This window comes from Sinocyclocheilus anshuiensis, unplaced genomic scaffold (genome assembly GCF_001515605.1).
Source record: "Sinocyclocheilus anshuiensis isolate Anshui unplaced genomic scaffold, SAMN03320099.WGS_v1.1 scaffold117, whole genome shotgun sequence".
NCBI classification, from domain to species: Eukaryota; Metazoa; Chordata; class Actinopteri; order Cypriniformes; family Cyprinidae; genus Sinocyclocheilus; species Sinocyclocheilus anshuiensis.
In genome coordinates, this window is record NW_015536624.1 from 718,876 (window position 1) to 745,235 (window position 26,360).

General features: G+C 35.8%; 1 protein-coding gene across 2 annotated transcripts in view; it reads right to left on the minus strand.

Annotated features, from left to right (window-relative positions):
• Window positions 1-5,239: 5,239 nt before the first annotated feature.
• Window positions 5,240-26,360, minus strand: part of LOC107704129 (bone morphogenetic protein receptor type-1B-like) — a 67,713-nt gene continuing 46,592 nt past the window's right edge. For both annotated transcript variants that reach the window (XM_016506995.1, XM_016506988.1), the window contains 10 exons: window positions 15,482-15,632; window positions 15,302-15,401; window positions 13,931-14,033; window positions 12,754-12,850; window positions 11,870-12,008; window positions 10,869-11,061; window positions 8,971-9,268; window positions 7,244-7,419; window positions 6,413-6,543; window positions 5,240-5,817 (listed from right to left, as the gene is read on the minus strand). In XM_016506995.1, the coding sequence (XP_016362481.1) occupies window positions 5,692-5,817; window positions 6,413-6,543; window positions 7,244-7,419; window positions 8,971-9,268; window positions 10,869-11,061; window positions 11,870-12,008; window positions 12,754-12,850; window positions 13,931-14,033; window positions 15,302-15,401; window positions 15,482-15,632 (1,514 nt within the window). In that variant the 3' untranslated portion in view covers window positions 5,240-5,691. The remainder of the gene's footprint in view (window positions 5,818-6,412; window positions 6,544-7,243; window positions 7,420-8,970; window positions 9,269-10,868; window positions 11,062-11,869; window positions 12,009-12,753; window positions 12,851-13,930; window positions 14,034-15,301; window positions 15,402-15,481; window positions 15,633-26,360) is intronic.

Genomic DNA, 26,360 nt, shown 5'->3' on the forward strand with positions numbered 1-26,360 from the left:
TTTGGATTTGAGACTTTAGTCTTTGCAACTTTACAGATCTTCTTTATGCACCAAGAGCTTGTAACACTCCAAAGAGAAAGGAAAACTTGAAATAGCATCATATGACCCCTTTAAATTATGACTTAGTATCTCATTTTTTTTTTTTTACTTTTTTTCATAATTATGACTTTTATCATTTAGAGTTGTCAAAATTAAACTTTTTTGATTGTTTTGTCGATTTCAACTTAATTACAACAAAATTAACTAATAATTTTGATTTTGTATTTCATATAATGACTTAATATCTTAGTATCTTTTTTTACTTTTTGTCAATTTCAACTTATGACATAATTTAGAATTGGCATAATTTCAACTTTTTTTGTTGACGCTTTGTCTGTTTCCAGTTTTTAATGTCCTAATTGACAGTATCTTATAATTTTGAGTTGTCACAATTTACTTTTTCATCTCAGAATTTTGACTTCGTTTATAATTTTGACTTCGTCATAAAGTCTGCTACCTTCGTAGCATTATGTCATAATTTTTGACTTGTCATATTTTCAGCTTGCCTTATAATTATGACTTTTATCATTTAGAGTTGTCATAATTTAACTTTTTGATAACATTTTTTCGATTTCAACTTTTTGTCATAATTTTTATTTTGTATGTCATACATATTTTGACATTCTCAATTTTTTTTTTAGATTTTTTGTCATAATTATGACTTTCTAATTTATTTATTTATTTTTTACTTTTCGTCAGTTTCAGCTTATCTCATAATTGTGACTGTTATAATTTAGATTTGTCACAATTTAAATTTTTTTTGTTATAATGAAGTTTTGTCAGGTTTGAATTTTTAATGTCAGAATTGACTTAGTATCTTATCATTTTTACTCCGTCATTTCAACTTTTTATCTCATAATTCTGAAAAAATTTTTATTGTTTTTTTGTTTTTTTTTATATAATAATGAAATTTGACAATGTCTTTTATTTATCCCGTTTTACCAAAGGCGTGATTTTTTTTTCTTATGTGGCAGAAATAGGCTTCCATACTATAAGACCACGAACATGCATTAAGAAAGCAAACAGGGTAGTTTTGATTTCATCTCAGCTCAAATATAAAATTCCCATTTGCAGGAAATAACAGAAGTTTTTAGCAAGACCTAAAGTTAAACTCCTAAATGTGTTTACAGGCAGAACAGAGAGTTTACAGTTAATGATGGTCTGTGTGTACGTTCTGCATAAATCCGTCACACTAGAGGCGAAAAAAGGCCTCCAACCAACTGCCATTTCCCACAATCCAACAGAGCATAGGAGCTGTGCGCAAAATAAAAGGCAAATTAACGAGCAAAACAAGACAACAGAAAAGCCCCTCTGTAAGGCTGAAGAGCAGCAGTGCAGTGAGTGTCTGTCTGCTGGAAATGCAGTGCCAACTATGCAACGTGTGCTTCTGTGCAAACCGCTGGCAGATGTGCATCGTTATGACTCGTGTGTACAGAGAGAGTTTAATCCACAGAATAAAGCTTCATTAAGAATCAAAAACAAACGCTATTATTTCTGCAGCAAGTTTCTGTATAAAATGTATGTAAAGGATTTTTTAAATAAATTATATTTTTAATCAACACTGAAAGTGGCCTTGTTTTTTTTTTTTTTTATTTGACCTTCCTGAAGATTCCTTGAATGTGTGTGTGTTGTTTTTAATGGTTTAACCTTGAGTAATTATAAACATGACTATCTTAACAATCATTTACCATGGCAACCAAAAGGGCTGGGTTAAATATATATTTTTTAATCTTTTATGGATTTTTCTAAAAGTGTTGTTAGAAAAGGCATGCTGTTTGTGTCATTGGGCAATTCAGGAAGTGAAATTGGATTATATAGGTTAATGTTAAAGTGTTATTGAAATTCTTTTTTGTTTGAATCAATAATGTTTCCTTTGATTGTACATTTGGATGATATTTTATTTAAAAATGCAACTGCATCCAGCCAATGCAACTGTAGAAAACACTGGCAAAGAAAGAGAAATTGTAAGAGGAATTATAAATTATAAAGCTCATCTGAAGTTGCTGCCTTTTACATTGAAATTGATGCTTTAATAAGCATATATATACTGTATATATATATATATATATATATATATATATTATATATAAGCATATAAAACCGTCCCAAGCCCGGATAAAGGAGGAGGGTTGGGTGTGGGGCCCCACCCCGTAAAAACCCCTGCTGCTACAGAAATGACAAGAAGTGACCTCTTATGTGCTTTAGATGGCGGAGATGACTGCTGACCATGGATGACGGTGTTGGAACAAAGTCATTCGAAGGTCCGACCCCTGATGCACGGCAAGTTCCTCAAAGCCAAATCATCATTTCAATTCACTACCTGGAATGTCCGGACTTTATACCAAACCGGCAAATTGACGCAACTCCTGGGAGAATTTGATCGCTATCATCTTGACATCCTTGGCATTGATGAGGCCCGCTGGATGGCCAGTGGGAAGTTGATAAGTGACGATAATTAATTTATGCATTTAGCAGACGCTTTTATCCAAAGCGACTTACAGTGCATTCAGGCTATACATTTTTTACCAGTATGTGTGTTCCCTGGGAATTGAACCCATGACCTTTTGCGCTGCTAATGCAATGCTCTACCACTGAGCCACAGGAACATAAGACCTTCATATACTCCGGCCACGACCGTGACCATGTCGGCGGTGTGGGGATTGTCCTATCCCGCCGAGCAGCATCGTGCCTACTCTGTTGGTGACCTGTCTCGGACAGAATCTTTTCCGTACGGCTGCAAGGCATACATGTGAAGTTGACCTTCGTTCAGGTCTATGCGCCAACAGAAGATGCCTCAGACGCAGATAAAGACTCTTTCTAAAACGACTTGCTACTTGAGCTCAACCGTATCCCGCGCCATGACCTCGTCATCGTTGCAGGCGATCTTAACGCCCAGATCAGCAAGGAAAGGCAAGCATTCGATCATGTGATTGGCTCCAATGACAACGGTATGCGACTCCTGACTTTTTGTGCTGCACAAGGACTTGTGGTCACGAACACATACTTTCCACACAAGCGGATCCTCCTCCGAGACCCAGTCATATTGCAGCAGTACAATGTTGCAGTCCGGAATCGCTTCGAACTATTGGCCCCCACACATGACCTGGATTCCCGCTGGGAGCAGTTTCGAGACACTCTGGTAACCGCAGCAGAGGCGGCCATCGTTCGCCGACAGAGCACCTTCAGAGAACGCTGGATCCAACCTCGATCATAGGCATTGATAGATGAACGGTGGCATGCGAAGCAATGTTGAAGCAAGTTGCAGACGTGACAAGCGTGAGTGGATCGATTAGAAAGGGACCGGGGCACAAGAAGCTGCAAATCGAAATGATACATGCACGCTATATCGGATCATTCGAGAGTTTACCAACTCCCCATCCAGAAGCGGCACACCAATTAAAGATCGGGACGGCAGGGCCCTTCCTACTCAAGAAGAATGCGAGTGTCGGTGGGTTGAGCATTTCAAGGAAGTCCTAAACCAGCCAGCACCAACCACAGCATTCGATCCCAACCTCCTAAACCCTATACCCGATCTGCCAGTAAACCCTGACACGATCACAGCAGTGGAAACAAAAAATGCGATCCGGACACTCAAGAATGGCAAGGCTGCAGGCCTGGACGAGATCCCACCTGAACTACTTAAATCTGGTGACCAGTGCCTTGTTGATGCCCTGACAGATTTGCTTAATGCTTGCTGGGCAACCTCAGCAGTCCCTGAGGAATGGAAACGAGGTGTGATCATCACACTCCCAAAAAAAAGGCGATCTCTCCAAGTGTGATATTTGGCTGGGTATTACCCTTCTATCGGTACCTGGAAAGGTATTTTTTATTGTCTCCAACGAGCTGTCGATGCCTGCCTTAGAGATCAACAAGTGGGTTTCCAAAGTGGCGGATCCTGCATTGAGCAGATTTTTGTTCTGCGACAAGTGATTGAACAATCGCTGGAATACCAACAACGGATCTCACTGAACTTTATCGACTTTGTCAAGGCCTTTGATGAAAAATGCTATGGAAGAATTCCATCTCGATTTGTAGACATCTTTCGCAACCTTTACCAAGGCTCTCTATGCTGTGTACGGATGGAAGAAGGAATAACTGATTTCTTCACAATTGAAACTGGCGTACGACAAGGTTGTGTGCTTTCACCGATGTTATTCCTCCTTGTCATCGACTTCGTCGCCCGCCACTCCATCTACCACCTACACATCGGCATACCTTGGACAGTTGGTAATCTCTTCCTTGCCGATCTCGACTTTGCCGATGATATAGTCATTCTCGGTCCGACCCAAACTGCCCTACGAGACCTCACTATGGCCCTAGAAAATCAAGCGGCCAGCGCAGGACTCCGAATTAACGGACAGAAGACCAAAGTCGTTCGCATCGGCTATGTAAACTCGAGAGAACCGATTACAATCGACGGAAAAAAAGTGGAGGAAGTTGCAAACTTCACGTATCTTGGCAGTCGTCTCCTCAAATGGGGATGCAGAACGAGATGTCATCTGCCGCATCGGCAAAGCATCTGGCGTGTTCCAGCGACTCCGTCCAATCTGGAACTCGCCTTCCCTCTCTCTGCAGATTAAACTGCGACTCCTGGCTGCGATCGTCGCCGACTGCGACCTACGCATGTGAGACCTGGAAGATGACTGAAACCATCGCTCGAAAGTTGGATGTTTTCCACCTTCGTTGTTTGCGATGCATCCTTAAGATTACTTACCACGACCATGTTACAAACTGCAAGTCCATAAACCGTAAACGTATACCGTTGCGCCTATACACAGCCCCTCTCCACGACAGTCACCGAATGCCATTTTCGTTTCGCCGGACACATCTTACTCCTTCCTGATCATCGGATACTCAAGATGGCAATATCCTGGCGGTCTGTACAAGGCAAACAAAAACAAGGATGCCCAAAAATTACTCGGCGAAGAACTTTTATGGAAGATCTGCGAGCACTCGACATTCCATGGGACGAGGCTGAAGTCACGGCCACGGATCGAAGCCATTGTCACCCTATGTGCCGAACGGCGCCGGTGGAAATAAGGTTAAGTTAAGGATATATATATATATATATATATATATATGAAGGTTTTTTTATGTTCTATGTAACCTTTTTATTCATTCAGAAAACACCTTAACAAGAAAGATTTTACTTGACAGTAATGGTCAACTAAAAAGCAACACAAAAAGTAACTCGGCGCAGAACATTCATTCTCATTAGAACATTTATTCAAGTACATTGACGCTTCACTCTCATTTTCATCTATTTACAAAATAAATAAGGCACAGCCCACCAAAAAAGGCGGGAAACTTGTTGAAAGTTGTTGACTGACTGACAACACAAATCTGATATGATCCAAAACCATGGTCCTGTTGGAGCTGAACAGACTGTGGAAAGAGAAAGCTGACAGTTCTCTGAGGAGAGTCATGTGATTTCGCTCGCTGAGGTCCTGCTTTGTCCCGCTGGCCAGTGTTCACAGATGCTCGTGTGACGCAGCAGGACTGGTTGTATCTCTGTCCTGAGATCACACGAGATCTCGGGCGTCCTCCGCCGCGCCGGGTCGTTTGCAGGAGACTCTCACGTGGCAGAACTTAGTGCTTGACCCCACGGCAGGCGGTGAGTTCAGGGTTAGTGTCAGTGCTGCTGGTCTGTTCTCAGACTTTAATGTCCTGGGACTCCGACATCTTGGCCAGCGTCTTTTTAACACGCAGGGCGGTAAGACGAGAGGCCGGATTATGAGCCCAACACTCCGTCATGAGCTTCCCCATCTGCCTCAAACACTGAAAACACACAAATAAACATAACCCTCTTTCAACAAAATCAAGATGAAGAAAGTCATGATGGTTGGAAAAAACAAGACTGTCCAGTTTACAAAATTATATTATTTGTGATTTGTTTCTCTTCTAAAATTGATTTCTTTGCTTTGATTAATGTAAATAACATGCAATGCACTAGATCATTAATATGTGCTATTGCAAGCTAATAGATATCTTGTATGATAGGACAGGCTTATAATACAGCTATGCGACAAAAATATTGTATGAATCTGAATAAATTCGTTATTTCAGCAAACCATACATACATTGCCTTGGAAGCTAGCTGAAACAGGGTTATTATATATCTATTATTATATATATTATACATATAACATATTATACATATAATTTTATTCAGTTAAGTTTATTTAAAGTAACTGTTTCTATGGTTTTAGTGAACTATAATAATTCTGGCTCTATCAGCTAAAAATTGACTAAAATGAATAAATATGACATGAAATATTGACAAAAATAATGACAAAAAAAAAGGTACAAATGAACACCAAGTTCGAGTCTGTGTGTTTTTGTGATTTAGAGCACTGAATCAGTGTATGTTTACCTCATCACTGCTCCAGCGGTTAGGGAAAGACGGACGTATTCTCTTAATACACACAACCTCTCGCATGTCTTCATACGAGGGGTCATTAGGAACGTGATCGTGATACGGCAGCTGATATTCCTCTACGATACCTGCAGAAACATCCGGATAGCAATCAACACACAGACACAAAACAACAAACTTGAATGAAATCTCATTAAAATCTCTTTTAACCTCTTAAATCAATTAATTTATAAATTTTTATACAAACCAGGGTTATTAAAAATAATTAATCATAATTGTTACTTGAAACAAACATTAAATTAAATAAATGTAAATATAACAAAAAACGTATTAAAAAATGTATTTAATTTCTCATTTTTATTTGGTTTATATTCATGTACTAAAATAACTAAAATGAAAGTATTAATGAATAAAAACTATAGACAACTAAACCGGGATTTACAGCTGTGTATGCGTTTATGACTCGTTATTACGATGAATCTGGTATGTACTGCGTTTTGATTATACATGTTTTGATGTGTACTGCTTACACAAATTTAGCAAATACATTCTTTATAAGCTTTCCATTGAAAAACAGCGATCTATTGTCGATGCTTGAGGCTTAGACCTTTAGAATGATATATAGTTTGTCAAGATTATGTCCCTTTTCATTTAATCTATTCGTAAACAGACACGTGCAAACAAAGAGCGCTCGTTACATGCGTGTGTTTAACATTTTTTAAAGATTAAATGACTTGAGCTTTACTATCCACATCAGTAAGGAATATTATGAGAAACAACTGAGACAAAGCTGATATTGAAACGAAACAGTAATATTCTGAGCTGTACCTCCAGACACACATCGGCGGGCGATCTCCCACAGTATGAGGCCGAAGCTGTACATGTCAGCCATGATGTAGGACTGGAAATGGTTCCTGTTCAGAGTCTCGTCCAGAACCTCAGGAGCCATGAAGCGTTTGGTGCCCACGCGTGTGTTCAGGGGGATGTCCACTTCATTAGTGTCGCTGTTCATGAGACACAACAGTGTTTCAGTGCTCGTATTTAAGCTGTAGAGCTCATTTCATAAGCATACACTCTTCACATCACATCACATCAGTTCTATTAGGGGAAAAACTTGTTGATGCAACTTTGAAAGTGTACTTTGCCAAGCTACAGCCAAAATACCCTTTCGAAAAAGTAGTTAGTTGTGCTACAATTTACTACTAAACTACACTGAAGCTATATAAGGGGCAATGTTTATAGTATGTCTAACAAAAATGATCAATATATTAATGCTGCTGGCTCTCATGACATTTTACTCGTGATTTTCCTCATTTGCAAGTGGCTTTGAATAAGTGTCTGATAAATGGATAAATGTAAATATATACCAGTGTTATTTATATACCACTGTAGTATTTATTATTTTGAAATAGCTTTTATTTTCATATTCTCAGTTGCCATAAAAAAAATTTTTTGTTATTTTTATTAGTTTTTTTAATATTTCTATTTAGCTTTAATTTATTTTTATTTAGTATTAGTTTTTGAATTTGTACTACAACTTAAACCTCTTTATTTCAGATAGTTGCTAAGACCGGCTTTTTTTAAAATAAATTATAAATATTACTACAGAAGAAGAACTTAATTTCAAATAATGAAAACAATTTTTAATTTTTAATTATAGAACAGTATTTAATTGTCAGAGCTGTATGTATCTGAATATAATTAATGACAAAAAACTGATGATTTTTTAGGTCTGATAAAGGAATAAATGTACAAATATATATCAGCATTATTTTAGTATTGGAATAGTTATTATTTTGACTTCGCTTTTATTTTTATATTTTCAGTTTTCATTTAAAGTTTCAGCAGTTTTGTTTTTGTCATTTTTGTCATTTTCAATAGTCTTTTTAATATTTCTATTTAGCTTTAATTTATTTTTATTTCAGTTTCAGTTTTAGCAATTTCACTACTTCAGCTTAAACCTGTTTTTATTTCAGTTAATCGCCAAGGCAGCATTCATTTTTTTTAAGTTCAAGCTGCAATAAAATAAAATGAAAATATTACTATAGATTAAAAAATTGATTTCAAATAATTAAATCTAGCCTAATTTTAATAGGTTTAGTTTTAGTTAACAATAACAACAATCGCATATATATGTAATATTTTAATTACAAAACAGTATTTGATTATCAGAGCAGTATGTATCTGATAATTAATAACAAAAAACAATGAGGATCTTAATTAGAGTGACAGAATTAAACTGTGCAGTATGCACAAATTTACACTGAAGAGTAACCAATAAAACTAATATACTATTTTCAATATAATTTCATTTACGAAGCCAAATTGAAAATAAAGTGACAATCCATATTACAATCCACAATACATATTAGCATTAATTAGTAAAATTTTTACCTGGCTACAAAAAAGTTGTAAAATGCCAGACAGGGAATTTTTGAGTGATCACTCAAATGAATATTTGAAATTACTTTTTTTTACTGGTTGCTAAACCTGCTGCCTACAATAATCAGCAGGTTAACCTCAAAGAAAGTAAAGCAAAGGAGCTGGCCTCTGACCTGATGAACTTGACGGCCAGGCCGAGGTCAGCGATGCAGCAGGCGCCGTTCCTCTTCACCAGGATGTTTTTGCTCTTCAGGTCTCTGTGAGAGATGGCCGGTTTGCCCTGCGTGCCAAAGATTTCTGTGTGAAGGTGGCAGAGGCCGGAGACGGACGAGTACGCCAGTCTCAGCATGGCCCGGCTGTCCAGGGTGGTGCATTTCAGATAGTCGTACAGAGAGCCGTTCTCGTGGTAGTCGGTGATGAGGTAGAGTTGAGTCCACGAGCCTGTGCCTTTAATGTCGGCCGCTATGAACCCTGGAGAGAGAGTTAAAATTAGTGCACGAGGCTAAATATATCGAGCCAGGCCGTGCTTAATTTAATGTAATAATTAATCTGATATCAGCTAATTAATTTGAAAGGACTGCTAATCAAGTCGCTTCAATCGTGCATTTTAACATGGTCCATTTTCCTGTAATTACCGACTACATGTTCACCAGTGGGAGTAATTAAATAACAGTAGATAGGCTGCTAATGTAACTACATTTTTCAGTTGCGTGACAGCAGCTCTGCCGTTTTGAAAATAGCATTGCTATTTTTTCTAACAAACAGTGGAATAGCATGAAAAGAAGCAGTACTGCTGCTTGTTGCATCACTTTGTATTGTGGGTGGAGCTTTACAGCCGAGTGATCAAACACACTCTCACTGAATGTCCTCAAGCAGCGATTAATAATAGCGAACTGATTTATTTTGAATGGTTCGTTTTAATGAACTAAAGTCACTTTAATTTGAGTGATCACTCAAACGTGTTCCCAGAAATCCCCATGTCTAAAATATTTAGTTAATTGAGTAGTTGACAAATAACATGGACATGAGGAGGTTTTAGTTTAACATTTACGAAGGGAACATTTTACACCATTTTTAATGTTTTTTTTTTTGTAGTTCTTATAAATAGCCTTGCAGAGTAACATATAGTCTGAGGTAATATGACCATATAAAACTGTATAATAATTAATAAGAAGAAAAATGAAAAACTGTGAACTTATTTCATTTCCACAAAAAAAAAAAAAAATTCAGTTTAATTAAACAGCAGGGGTTCTATAACTTAATGAAAAGCTAATCATTTAATTAAATAATAGATAAATATTTTTAAAATAAAACCTATAAAATAAAACACTAAAAATATTAAATATTTTATTTGTTTACCTGCATGTCATGTGACCATTAGCCGAACCATGAACATGCAAATGTGTGCAATTATTGAAATATTATCTTAAAATCTCAGTGAATATTTTAAATTGTCAAAGAGGTTTGTTTGATTGACAAAATGTTTGGGAATCCCTGTTCTAGAAGAACAAAAAGATTACACAATTAGTGCATAAATATAGTCTTAATGTTTTCTTTGCTGTTGTTGTTTTGTTTTTGGCCCATCCTGGACCTAAGCAGTAACCCTGACACTTTATTTTATTGAAAGACCTTTGTTAAATTACGTTAGAATTACGGATGCACCGATACCACTTTATCCAGTACTCGCCCGATACCGATACTTTTATTTTTGGTACTTGCCGATACCATATAGTGCAGTGGAGATCTTCAGCTATTTAAACAGCTATTGTGTTAAGCACTGACTCATTCGGACTCGTATTTTAAAAGAACAGCAATAAAAAATAATAAGTTCCTTTATTCACCCTAATTATACACATACTGCCCCCTTAATATCTTCAGTGAAATTAAATATTTTTATTAGTGAACCTAACTACTTTTTCAAGAGGGTCGCTGAATAACTTTAAATCACGAGTTACTTAAGCTTGGCAAGCAGTATCTTTTATTTTAATAGTCTATATATTCCCTACATTAATAGTATAACAGTAGCATATGAATGTAATGGTGTTTGTGTGTCTGAGAGAGAAAGTCTCACCGAGTATATTCTCATGTCTCATGAGGACAGTCTGATATATCTCTGTCTCTCTGAACCAGCTGGCCTCCTCTGTAGTGAAAAAGACTTTCACAGCCACTTTCTCTCCCCTCCATCTCCCCATCCACACCTCTCCATAACGGCCCTTCCCGATTTGTGTCACCATCTGGATCTGCTTCGCTATAGTGCGCTGCACCTACAGACACAGACAGACACATATACAGACAGACAGACACATATACAGACAGACAGACACATATACAGTCAGATAGACAGACAGTCAGACAGACAGACAGACAGACAGTCAGACAGACAGACAGACAGACAGATAGATAGATAGATAGTTATTATCTTTACAATTACATAAAGTGACTGATCATACACAATAAGAGCAGTGACATTTATTAAGAAAATAAGATAAATAGGGTCCTACGAAATCTGTTTTTAATTTTTTTCCAAATTACATTTTATTTTTTCTCCCCCAATTATTTTTTTATTTTTTTGTTTTGTTTTTTATAAAAAGTCTTTTATCATTTAGTAAAAATCAAAAACAGGTAAAATTGTGATAGTTTGTGATATTCCTTAAAAAAATGTATTACATTTTATTATTATTATCATCATTATTATTATTATTATTATTATTACAACTTGAAGCACATTCTACTGTGTAACTGTAATACATTTCTTTCATAATTTAGTCAAATTAGACCAATCTTTTATTTTGGCAGGTTGTAATGAAGACTTTGCTGTGTGTATCTGACATTTTCAATTGAGCCACTCATTCACTCGGAGACACACTGACTTAACATTAAATAGTCTTTTTGCAGTTTAATAATCACAGACACTAGTTCATGTTGGGATTTGATTAATTGTACAGACCTACTTCAGATCTATTCATCATAACATTCCATCTTATGTTTTTATGACTGGATTCTGTGTTTTCTGCATCACAGAATTCACAGGGCTCTGTGTGGATGTTGATTTCATGTGTGTGTGATTCTCACCAGCAGGGGGAGTCCTGACCCTGAGCCGGAGCTCTGGGACTGCTCTATGAGATCCCGCAGGGATTCTCCCGGAGGAATGAACGTCTCGTCCGGATGCAGGCCAAGGCTGTAGCGCGGGGCTAACTCGTGACGTTTATACCTGAAACACCACACAGACCACTTCAACTCCAGACTAACATGACCAGAAGTCCACACAAACACAACCTGGGGGTTTATATGATAAAAACAGCCGCACTAAGAGACATATAATATTAAAATAACATGACAGATTAAAAGTTTAGAATTAGTGTTAGTCTGGTCTCATATAACCTGACACTGTAGTTTTTGCTTACCAAAAGTTTATAGTCTTTTTAAGGCAAGACATCCCAAGTGAAAAGTTTAAAAAAGAATGTAAATTATGTCACCATACTTTTAACCATACTTTTTTAAAGTGTATTTTGCACATTTTCTTGCCATTTTCTTTCCATTAGTCTAAAAAACGTTATGAAAGACCAAATAGCTCAAAATCTCAAAACTGACCAGTGCATGAAAAAAAACTATATTTTTGCCTGTAGTGTCCTGCCTTAAAGGGGTAGTTCACCCAAAAATATTTTAATCACCCTCCAAACCTGTATCCAAAAAATGATGGCAACCAAACAGTTGAACAAACTTCCAAACAGACTTCCATAATACTTTTTCCATACTATGGAAGTCAATGGCTACCAGCAAACTGTTTGGTTGCCAATATTCTTCAAAATATCTTCTTTTGTGCTTAACAGAAGAAAGAAACACATAAAGGTTTGTAACAACTTGAGGTGAGTAAACGATTTTTGGGGGAACTATCCACTAAATTAGCTTCATTTAAGAAAAAACTAAGTCTGTGTTTGTGTTGGTAACTTACACACCTGAAGTAACAGAAGATGATGATGAAGGTGAGGATGAAGCTACAGACCGTCACTGAGATGAGCAGAGCGATGTGATGAATGTCTCCCACTGCGTAACCTGCACACACACAAACAGACATATTATTACATGTCAAAGAGTCAACGGTGAACACACAACTCTTACATCATCACACTCAGCTTTATGAACACTTCCTTCAAGAGCTCTGCGTGTGTGTGTGATGCTGAAATCAGAGCTACAGCACAGGTGTGAGGGTGTGAACACACAGGTGTGTGTGTGTGTATGTGTGTGTGTGTGTCGGACAGAGAGGCTTCTATTCTGCTGTGTTGATTGATGGGAGTTGTTCTTGACAGCCAAAATAAACCCTACAGGTGTGTGAGAGTTTCTGACCTACATATATTTTTGGGAACAAATCAGACATTTTTTCTAGGAATGTTGCCCAAAGGAAAATACTAAAGAGGTTAAATCATATTTTTTTATTTGCTTCAGTAAGTGTTTGAGTTAGTCTATAGTAATCATTATTATATTATTATATATTAATATACTATTTTGAATTAGATTTAATTTCTATATTTTATTTGAATTTTTTGTTTTTTTATTACTCATTATTTATTTGTTTGTTTGTTTATCATTTAGGCGTAATTTACTTTAATTTAAGTCATAGTTTTTATTCATTTCCATTTAGTAATTTTTGTACTTCAACTTAAACTCAAGTTCATTCTTAATTTTTCATTTAGTTTAAATTTTTCATCAGCTTTATTTCAACTAACAAAAATATTTTTCATAATTTTAGTTAACAATAATAACCCTGTTGCCAAGGCTTTGTTATGCAGTTTCTAAGGTTTCTTAAGTGGATTGATTTTAGCACATTGCTATGCAGTTGCAATGGTGTACTGGGTGTTGTAATTTAGTTGCTAAGCTGTTTTGAGTGGTTTAAATATGTTGCTATGTGGTGCTGCTGAGAGGTTTTTAGCATGTCGCTGTGTTTCTGCTAAATGGTTCTTACAACCCTAATTATTAACAACAGTAATAATGATGCATACCTAAACAAACACTACTAAACAGCTTTACATTTTAGTCAATTTCAGTGAATCTGTGATTAGACTGGCAGATACAGTAAGTGTGTGTGTGTGTGTGTGTGTGTGTGTGTGTGTGTGTGTGTGTGTGTGTGTGACTCACTGGGTGTTCGTAGAGGAGGCAGTGTTGGATGTAGGTCTCTGTTACAGTAGTCCTGATCTGTGCAGCACTCGAGCGCTCGCCGCTGTTTAGAGTTCCCCGTGTCCTAAACACACACAAACACACATTACATTAACACATCAGGTCTCTCAGGTGGCCAGTAACACAATGAAACACTACGTGCAACTTAACTTTTGTAATGTGAGATAATTCAAGTGAAACGTTAATTGATTGTACAATGTTCACTAATAATATACAGATAAAATACAGTAGGAGCAGGACTTAAAATGAGTGGGTAAAAATTAGCTATGATATTATTTGCTAATATAGTTTTTCCCTGTCCACTTGGCTTTGGTAAAATAAATATATAACATTTTAATAAACAAATCAGATTTTTATTTTTTCGCAATAAGACCAGGAACAGGTATTAAGAACGTAAAAAAAGGATTGCTTTTGGTTTTATGTTTTATGTGTAAAGTATTGGTTCACTTAAAATATTAACTATAGACTACTTTTATGGTCATTTTTGAGGCTTGGCAATATAAATCGCCGTTCATTTTCATAACATGGAAAAAAGCAGCTGCTAAACTGATCTACTATCTTCATTTGTTTTGCACAGAAAGAAAATCATGGAATGACATTACTATGGAAGCTCGTTTTCACTGCAGAATTAAAAAAGTCTCTTACGCTCATCAAGGCTGAATTTATTTGATCAAAAATGTAGGAAAACCAGAAATAATCTGAAATATTATTACAATTTAAAGTAACTGTTTTCTATTTGGATATAATTTAAAATGTAATTTATTCCTGTGATCAAAGCTGAATTTTCAGCATCATTACTCCAGTCTTCACTGCAAAAAATGCTTTTCTAGCTTAGATTTTTTGTCTTGTTTCCAAGCTCAAGAAACATTTATTAATATTATCAATGTTGAAAACAGTTGTGCTGCTTTATATTTTTGTGGGGCAAAAAATTCTGGACTCTTTGATGAATATAAAGTTTTTATAAAGAGTTCTTCTGTAACATACTGTAAATGGCTTCACTGTTACTTTTGATCAATTTAATGCATCCTTGCTAAATAAAAGTATTAATTTATTTTAAAAAATCGTACTCACCCCAAACTTCTGAACAGTAGTGTAATTGTGACGTAATGTCACAATTCTGACTTTATTTCCAGCAATTTTGAGTTAAGACACAAAATTACATATTGGCATACAAGTAAGAATTGTGAAATATAAAGGAGCAGTGCATGAGTATTTAACGAGGTGTTTAATTCACAGTGAGTTACGTAAGGCTTTTGTTTCGTCTGTGCTTGAGGACTGATGCACTAACACTTAAGTGGTTTATTTTGGAAATTAGAGCAGTTTATGACTCACTCGGCACTGAAACTCTGATCCGACCAGACCCAGACAGCCTGACGTCACCACAGCCGCTCCACCCTCTTCCTCCACCATGGTGAAGCAGTAACCGTCCGTCCTGAACACACAACACACATGTAATACTGGCTACAGAATGTGTGCAAGAGTACGCAAGTGAGGCGGGATGTGTCCTGATACCTGCAAGTGTTATTAGTGGAGTCCTCCGGACAGTGATGGTAACAGTAGCACCACAGGAAGCGCTGAGGTAGAGCCAGCGCATCACTTCCTGTCTCCCGGCGTTCTTCCACCTTCCCAGAATTCCTCAGCAGCATAGTGTCCAGAACGTTAGCTGGAGAGGAGGAGAAACAGGAAATGGGTCAGTTATCATCCTGTAGTATCTGTCAGAAACTCACTTAACATTTATCCGACTCAAAAATGTGCTTTATTTCATTCCTTCTTGTTTACAGAGCAAAAATAACAGCGAGAGACCGAACTGAATAATTACTTCAGATATCCAGACTCTCAGGATCATAACACACAGCTTTGAAGTATGAAATTTATGGCACCTGGGGAAATATGACTGCAAATATCACATCATTCTCACTCTTTCATCTTCAAATATTTGCAGAGAAAAAATGCCCCGAGACATTTTATAAATTAAACAAAAAGATGGAAATTAAGTTTGGACGGTCTGTCACTAGTTTTGGAGCAATATGAAGAGGTTACTGGAGAAGTTTGTTTGAAGAAGGGATCTGAACGGATGCTGAAATTGTGAGGAGGCGAGTCAAGGACAGACGGACATCAGGGATAGACTCACTAAAAGTAATATTGATTTGTTTGTGTAAAACATTCTTTAAATGAAAAATGTTTAATCGAACAATCAAGATTCTATTGCAAACTACAAAAATACAAATGATTATTACACCACAGTCAGTATTCAATAAAAATATTCATCAAAACAATTAAAAAACAATCACACAGCCCTAATTTGAGAAAACTTCTTATGGTTCTCAAGGTTTCCGAATACTAAAAAGGAACTGTAGAAGTAATTAGGCAAGGTTAATAATAATATCCATGAATTATTAGTGTTGTTTATTTTGGCAGCCTGAATGAATATTAAAGTGCCCCTATTATGCCATTTCCAATATTGCCATTCATGCAGTGTGTAATGTAGCTGTATGTGAATGTAAACGATCTGCAAAGTTGTAAAGCTGAAAGTGCACAATAAATAAAGTTATTAGCTATGTTTCCATCACCCCATTTTAATGCGCATTTTGATCGCATGAGAAACGAGTGATGGAAACGCCGAATTTAAAATAAAAATCCCTTAATTCGCAAAAAAGTTTTTACGCTCGCTTGAGGTGGTTTTTGACTCGTGCGAAAAAGGGTTGATGCGAATAATGGGAGACGGAAATGCATTTTGCGAATAAATTCCTCCAAGCGCATCAGAAAATTCATGTGACTTTGGGACGGCAAAACCTGACTAACCAGTGGACCGATCTCATTCCACAGCATCTGAAATGTTGTTATGGTCATTTGGAAATGCACGAGCAAAGTCTGTCATCAAAGTATTTCTGTATAATTGCCTCCCAGAAATGTCAGAAATGAACACGACTGCGTTCCCAAACAGCAGTATCCACCTCCGAAAGCAATGATCGCATTCATTGTGTTTCGTCTGCTCGCTCTGAGGCGCAAGTAATTTATTATATATGAAAAATATTATATTCTCCTACTTTTCTTAGTGATTTATAGTGCCAGTTTATCTTTGACTTGTTGGATGGAAACGATGCTTGCTCGCAAATGTTTTATGCGATATTCCAGTTTTGCGCATAAGTTAAATTCGCAACTTTGGACGCGTTCCCTCTTTTCCTCGCTTTTAAATAGCTTGTAAAAGCGGCATGCACATTTTACTATCACTTTCAAATAGCGCCAATTCGGAGTAAAGCAATTGTTTGTTTTTAGTTTGTTTGAATTTTCCCTCTTTTTCTCGCTTTCCTTCGCTTTTAAATAGCTTGTAAAAGCGCCGTGCGCAGTACGCTGAATTAGCGGCAGTTCAGCGTCAATTGCTTGAATGCAACAACAAAATACAATGTCAAACTCACTTTAGCGTATATATAAAACATAGAACTTTTATTAACAAAACAAATAAAAATACACCATGCTATAGGGCAGGCTATGTCTAATATAAAACAACAAATAACTTACATAAAGTTTAAATAGTTACACAAAACTGGAAATAAGTAAACATGTATAATATATAACCAAATAAATAAGAAACGTAGAACATTTGCATAATGCGTGCCTATGTTCTACGTTGGCCAGCCACGAACAACTTGACCCCGCCCACAAACACGTCATTCTACTGACGACTGTTTCTCTAATCTCAGGGAGTTCAACGCGGGAGTCAACGCTTGCTGTTGAAAGATGGATCAGTATCCTGTTTATCTGGACCAGGTGCTCCACTGAATCACAACCTGTAAGTATGATAAATAATAGATGTTTATATTTTCTATAGAGCGTTCAAAATACAGAACTACTAAAATAGGCGTATCGTTTCTGAAACGCGCTGTACGCCGTAGACCAATCACAACAGACTGGGCCATCTGACCAATCAGAGCAGAGAAGGCTCAGGGAAAGGAGGGGTTTAGAGAGACTGAATCTTAGAATTGCTTCGAACGAATCGTTTGCGAATCGCTGGAAAATTAGGTGATATTACATGATATTACATATTTTGCAATAACGTTTTTTTTTTTTTACCTTGCATGCATGTAATCCTATTGTAGGAGACTCCCAAAACAATATTAGGAACCGTAAAAATGGCATAATAGGGGCACTTTAACAAATAATCTATTAATTATTTATGTTCAATATTAGGAACCGTAAAAATGGCATAATAGGGGCACTTTAAATATTTCATATAAAGTTAAAATATGTTGGAAAACCTAAAAAATAAACATAAATGAAAACAAACTGAAAAATTAACACAACAAATCTATCCTTGCATGAAAACTTGAATATAAAAAATAAATTTAAAAAAGTTAAAATGAAAAAAATAGTTATAAACCATAATAACCTTGTTTAGAGCACAATTGTGCTTTTGTGTCCATGAGCGAGACACTTAACCTCGGGTTACTGCTGCTGTAATTAGTGCATGCTAAGCCACTCTGGGTGAAAAATAAGTAACAGAGTTACGATACAGGGCTGTAAAGTTGATGTGTGTGTTTTCCTCTCCCACAAGAGCTTGTGCATATGACCAAACACACACACACACACACAGTTTTCGACGGTCACAAAGGTGTTTATAGAAGCTGACCAAACACCCTTCAGTCAAAATAATTCCACATCTGTGAGCTGTTAAAGACAGAGAGGGGGTGCTGAGGAATGCTGTATATAATTTTGACATCAAAGCATAAAATAAAAATGCTTATTTCACGGCTCTCTGGAACACTTTTTCTGATTAGTCGATTGTGGCTTTCAGTGGTCAAATATTCTTATATATAAGATTAATGATCATGCTTATATACAGTAAAAATTAGACTCAATGTAACACTCATTTTTGCCAATGCGTACATTAACTAATAACTATTAATAATAAATATCAGCAAATACAAAATAAACCAATCAATTTATATCTTTCATAACATAGCTGAGAAACAATATGCAAAGTTTGGTTCACATATGTTTAGTGGAAACTCATTTAAACACATTGAGACAGGCGATGCTAAATCTTAAGCATACTAGTGAGCATGCAAAAATTATAAAAAAAAAAAAAGAAAAAATTCAAATTAATGTCTTCTAAGAAATCTTTTATAAACATCTTTTATATTTTTTCAACAGTATGATGATATGTGTTTCATAGTACATTAATAAAAACAAATAATATATATTAAATATATTAATTATATAAAATGTTTTATATGCATATATATATATATATATATATATTAGGGGTGTAACGGTACACAAATATGACAGTTCGGTACGTACCTCGGTTTTAACGTCACGGTTCGGTATGATTTCGGTACAGCAGGGGGAAAAACTAAACTTTTTTTTATTTTTTTTTAAATGGTTTACTGAACAAGTTGCTCTTTCTTTAAATACATTCAGTTATAGTTTACATTTTCTTAGTACTTTCCGTACCCACTGTATATATATATATATATATATATACTGTATATTCACTGATATGTTTATAAATTCTATGTTTTAAAATTATATTCCTGTTATATTACTTATGTAAAATGATCTATGTAAAAATCTAAATAAATTAATATAATATAATATAATATAATATAATAATGCTGGAATAATAAAATATTAAAAATAAAACACATTTTATACAAAATTGAAAAACTCAAGTTTAAGTTAAAAAATTCAAAACTATATTTCATGTCTATAATGTCCAGTCATATAGCATAAGTCACGATGGGGTCCTGTTCACCCTGTCTGGGTTTATTTTTGTGATGACCACCTGACAGTACATTATGTTATATTTAGTACTTTAAAGTCAACTTGAGCAGGCTCTTTCTCTCAGCAAACTATTCTTGTCTTTCACTCTCTGTTACAAACACTATCACTAGTCTAAACTCACTAATGCACTGCTTATATTACAGAGCCGAACACAGCACTGCTTTAGTCTGGATAAAGAATGGAGGCTGGTCTGTGTGCGTCTGAAAGCGTTCTCGCACGTCTAACACATAATTAAGAGACTACTATCCTACAAAGTACAGACACACTTACACAGACCTGTGAGTGTATACAGTAAAACTTATTCATGTGCGGGACCTCAGGGGCCCTGCGACATAAACACTCACGCTTTCCCACACACACCGTGAGTGTGATGCACTGCTCAATATCTCATCCCATCCCTGCCTCATCCATTCATTTCACATATGCACACTTTATGAAACACACACACATAAACTCAGACAGATTTTGGCCCTCGCTTGCATGGTTAAGAAAGCCTTGTGAAAACAGTCGTAAACAGTCAGCGCTGTGAGACGTAACGTATAAACAGAACAGCTCATTTATAACCATTAACCCAAGAGTGGTCAGCTTACAGTGACGCACAACTTATACAGTCAACATCGTGCTGCAGAATCAGCTTTTAGTTTGTTTGGTCTTTGCTGGAATATTTATTGATTTCACACATTTTTTACACAACTACTTGTACTAAAAACCTCTATATTAATTTAGTAACACTTTACAATATGGTCTCACTTGTTAACATTAGTTAATGCATTAGCTAGAATAAAAGAAAAGAAAAGAAGACAAAAGAAAAAAAGAAAAAACTCATAAAAATCATAGTGATCAAGGAATGTTAACAACTTCTGATTTAAAAAATGTACTATAAAATGTTGAAATTATCATTAATAAAGATTATTAGCTATTATTATTATTACTATAGAAATTAACGTCACGGTTACGTATGAAACCCTCGTTCCCTGAAGGAGGGAACAGAGACGTCACGTCGTGACCGATGAATTGGGATCTCAATTCGTTGGTCACGACGTGACTCGTAGTGACCGACTGAAAGGGAACTAATTTTAACTAATGCAATTCCTATGGGTTGACTTTTCAAATGTGAAAATGTGAATCTCATATTTTGGTTTAAGAAAAATAAAATAAAATAAAATAAAATAAAATAAAATAAAATAAAATAAAATAAAATTACATTTAATTACATTTAATAAAATTACATTTAATTACATTTAATTAAATTTGTTAAAGGAATGTAAACAACTTTTGATTTAAAAAATGTAGCATTAAAAGTTCAAATTAACATTATCAAAGATTATTAAATACAAGTTAGCTACAAGTTAGTTAGCTAATTTTAATGCATGTAAAGTTTTAGAAATGTGAAGCTATAGGTACAGCATATCAATAATTCATTTGTAAACAAATACAACTTTTGATTTTAAAAAACAATTTTTAAATGTGTTTAAAGATGTTAAAGTTAACATTTACTTTATTAAATACTGATAAGTTTATTTTGACTAATGTAGTTAACTAAAATTAACTAATGAAACCTTAGTTAATTTCCCACCCTCGTCATTCTCCATCTGGCTGTCAGAGCGCTAATGCTGCTCACTGTGTAGTGAGTCATTTACATAATGTAAACACTGACTCGCCAACTATTTGACTACTTTTCTGGATGACTAGTCAATTAGTAAAAATGAGCAGTTGTGCAAGCTCTACTGAAAACAAATCTGTACTGAACATACAGCAATTACACCTAAACATTAGAACATTTATTCTATTAAAAACTCACAGTAGACAAGCAGTATGTCATGTTATGGTCAAAGAATGATATGAAATATATCACATATATGTTTCAGCTAAATGTCTGTTGACTCTTTGGCTGATGATACACGGGGCAACTTTTTTTGAGCAACGTTGCTTGGGACTTTTTCATTGAGAATGGGTAACAAATTTCTATCTGGATACTTTAAATCAGTCATAGGCCCTGTGTCTCACCTGGTTGCCCGTTGATGCCTACATTAACCGAAGTTGCCCAGCAATATTGCTCAAAAAGTTGCTGTGTATAATCAGCCTGTCTTTCGCTTCACAAACACAGATGTTCTGTATACCAACAGAAAAACACAGAATATAAGAGTTCTTAAAGATCTCTAAAAGAACGAGAAAACAAATTATGTTTGAAAATTTCTTATAATATTTATAATAAAAAATTTTTTACACTTTATATATTAATCAAAATGAAAGTAAATGGAAAATTAAAAAGTTGAATGAATAGTCTCATACACATTTCTGTTACAATCACAATTATGTTCATGTTTTGTTAGCTTACAAGTGAATATTATTTTATAAACATTAGCTTATGAAAATTTTACTATCCTAACATATCTAAATATATGCTAAATACGTCATGGATTCATAAAAAAAAATACACAAAAGACATTTGGGACATCCTATGTAAAATGCTTTATGAAGAGACTAAATATGAAGACTTTAGTAATTATTATTAGCTAAATTAAATAACACCAGAAATGAGAATGAAATTAAAATTAAAAAAAAGAAAAGATTTTTTTTAAATTACATGAAGAGACTCAAATGTCTTGATTCACATCTAAAAATGCATAACTATATTTATTTCAGGATTAAATGCATTTTACAGCAGCCTATAGCAATTATAATTAGCTTTATAATTAAATAACAATAGAAGTCAGGGATGTCCCCAATTACACACACACACACACACACACACACACACACACACTCTCTCTCTCTCAACCAGAAAGAGCTACGACCTTTAACCCCAAAATCCAACCACATCAGTGTCACAATCAAATCTTACACACCTGTCAATCAAAACCCAGAGCCATCAATCAAACCTGCAGGGGTCTGGAGATAATGAGCGTGCACGAATGAAAGGAAAAAAGATCAATACAACAGATGCAAGAAAGTGAAACTGCTATGAGAAGAAGAAAAGATAACACCGGATAATAGATGGAGAACAGACAAAAGAGAACTACAACTGTGTCTTTATCTGCTGGGCTTTGTCAAGCAAGACCAGCCGTCTGAATGGGCCTGAACTCAATCAAAATCTCTTTTTCGCACTCTGTCAGTCTGATGGTTGAATAAAACCCCTGAGGACAGAGATTTTCACACACAGAGACACTTTTCATTCCTTTACACAGCCAAATAATCACTACGAATCTGTCAGAGAAGCCTGACTGCTCCATGAAGCTGCTTCCTGCTCCTCATTTACAGTTTTATCTACATGTGTGAATCTATTATGAAGATTTAAAGGAACCTAATGTCTATATAGACAATAATGTCAGGTTGTAAAAACAAATGAGAAACGTGCCTACAGTGATGCATTTACAATGGGAGAATGTAAAGATGTGTTTTTTCTCTAGCACTTCAATGAATTCTTTAGTAAAAAGTTACAAGTAAAATTAAGTATAAAATTAAAATTAAGTTTACAATTATAAAGTGGCACTACTCTTTAAGCTTAACTTTTGAATAATAAAAATAAAGTAAAACTAAATAAAATAAAATAAAATTATATATCAGTTATTTGGGCTGAATTTGAGTAAATTGTCTAAAAACTCCTTTTGAGCTAAGACTACTTTTCTAAGCAGATGAACTGTTGGTTATGAAAGAGAAAAAATGAGAAAATCCTATTTTGGTTACAGCACCAGCATGGACTCTTTTATTAAAAAATAAATTAATTAAATAAATATACAATATAATTATAATATAATATATAATTAAAATAAAATAAAACGTAAAATAAAACAGTTATTTGAGCTGTAAAGTTGTATTGTAAAGTCCTTTTGAGCTGAGAAAGTCAAGTAAAAAATAAAATAAAATACAAATGTTCAATTTACGTTCAATTTATAACATTCTAATATTTCAAAAAAATGTAATAGTTATTTGAGCTGTAAAGTTGTCTAAAATGTCCTTTTGGGCTGTGACTACTTTTGATCTCTTTTACATCACTTCCACATCCCTTCTGGATATCCTTGTGCAGATACCAAGCAAAAACAGCAGTGTTGAACCTAAAAAGCAAAGACTTTATATGTATATTATTTTGCACATTGCACTTTTAGACAGTTTTACTAGTATAAACACATTTCCTGTTCTATATACACCGAGATAGGAATCCAAACTGTTGTCTGTGATAGTTGACAGCATGCCACCAAATGCAGACTAAAAACAACCTGCAATATTCCTGTAATTGAACTATATACAGTATAATACATGCAATAATATTCATCTGCAGTCATAACAGGCAGACTGTGTCTCTTGTCGGTGACGCTTAAAATGCGTTTCAGAGCTGCGTGTTTCCATGGCTCCTCACCGAAAGTTCTGCAACCATCTGTTATGTAAATAAAGAAAATTCCACTCATATCTGGAATGAAACAGCGTCTGGAGTTCCAAGTGATTTTGACTTTCTGTAAAAACAGACTGTTCCATGTTAATTAGCTGGTGTGATAACCCTGATTTAAAGCATCTAAACATCTTGAGATGACATAAGGTTGCTGCAGCGTGATGAGACGGAGTCTTTATCTTGACGCTCACACACACAGGCTGCTAACAGCACTTCACATAATCACCCACTGACACCATATTAAGACAGCAAACACACAGTGAACGCTGCTGTTAACACACCGCGAGCGTGAGGGATGACTGCGCAGACAGCTTATGTGCAAACCGTGGCCTTGTGTTTATGTTTATGCCGAGATGTCATTTACAAGGTCATCTTGAAACTCAATCACGTGACCCTGAACATTCCAGCGACCCTTCACACGGATACACACACACACACCACAGCCGCCACACTCTATGAAATATAAAATAAACATGCCACTTTCAAATAAACAGAAGAAGGAAAACTCAGGCTTCCATTTCAAGACTCTTTCAATGACATGAGAGAAACAAGAACGACTCTCTGGCCAACAGCGAAAACTGAGAATGCATCTTTCACTAACAGTCAATCAGTTAGTGGGACGTGTTCAAAAACAGTGAAACAGAATTAAGCAAAGCACTTGAGGCTGTGCTATATTGTAAACAGAATAGGTGCGTTAATATGGAGCTTTGTATTGTGATTACAATCGGTTTAAAAGTCCTTGCGCAGGGCACAGGAATGGGCGTTTTTACTGCTAGATTAAATATAAGCATCAACTTTGTGGGCTCGCCATCACATGTTTAGGGCCTGAAATAGATCTATATTAAGGGCCAGATTTACTAAACTGGGCAAATTAGCGCGAGAGCGCAATTCCGAAACAGCACCGACGGGCGTGGAAATTTCTGCGGGTGATTTACTGACAACACGCAAATTAAAGAACACGGACACAACATCTCATTTCCATAATGACCAACGCAATCTAACAAGCGCAGCACAAATTAGAGCAAGGATATGTTCGGATTCGGATAATGTGTTCTTCTGGCATTCCAAATAAATTAATAGGTGTAGAAAAAAATCTTCTCCCTTCTACCACATGCTCGTTGTTCTTTGCGGTGCCTCCTCCTAGCAACAACAAATGCAGCCATTTCAAGCGCAAAATAGTTTAAAGGGGACCTATTATGCAAAATTCACTTTTGCATGGTGTTTGGACATAAATGTGTGTTGGCAGTGTGTGTACACAACCACCATAATGATAAAAATCCACCCACTCCTTTTTTTTTAATCCCCATAAATCATAAGCAGTGTCTCCCAACTACCTGTTTTCCGACTCGGTGCTAATGTGACGTCACATTAGCCAAAGGCCCTGCCCACGAATGTTGACAAACACTGCCATTTTAACATAGAACCACCCTGAGCTACTTCACAGCGAGTTGTACACAGTCCGCCATTGCTGCACTGACGAGAATGTCTCCCAAGCATTTTAGGTGTTCTGTAGCTGGATGTAGGAATCCACATAGCTCTCTCCTTACTCCCAAAATCTGAGCCGCTGAAGACAAGGTGGATTAATTTTGTTTTCGAAGAAAATGCTCCCTCAACTCTACCGAAATTCATTTATGTCTGCGCAAATCATTTTACACCGGACTGCTTTGTGAATGAGGGTCAGTATAAAGCAGGTTTTGCGCAAAAGTTGCTCCTGAAGGATGGAGCAGTGTCAACTGTTCGTGATCCAGCTACACCTCCAGAAGAAGTAAGTATCACGCGTTAGTTTTCCAAATTGCCTTTCTGAAAGAGCTTCTTGGCACTTTGTAAGGCTAATGTTGCTAAAGCTACCATTGTCTGAGTGCCGCGCTCCCGTCTGTGTAATTCATGTAATTCATTTTTTTATGCACAGTACGATCAGATGGCTGACTTTTAAACTGAGTGCGTTTTCTGTAAAGTCTGTAAAGATGTACTAATAGTGGAGTGTTTATTTGCAAAGGCTAGCACCGGTATTGCCAGAGCTTGAGCTCTTGAAGCTCCGCCCTCTTCCCCAGAGCACCAGCTCATTTGCATTTAAAGGGAAAGACACGAAAAAGGCACGTTTTGGCTCATACCCTAAAAGTGGCAATTTTAACAAGCTATAAAAAATGATCTGTAAGGTATTTTGAGTTCAAACTTCACATACACACTCTGGGGACATCAGAGACTTATTTTACATCTTGT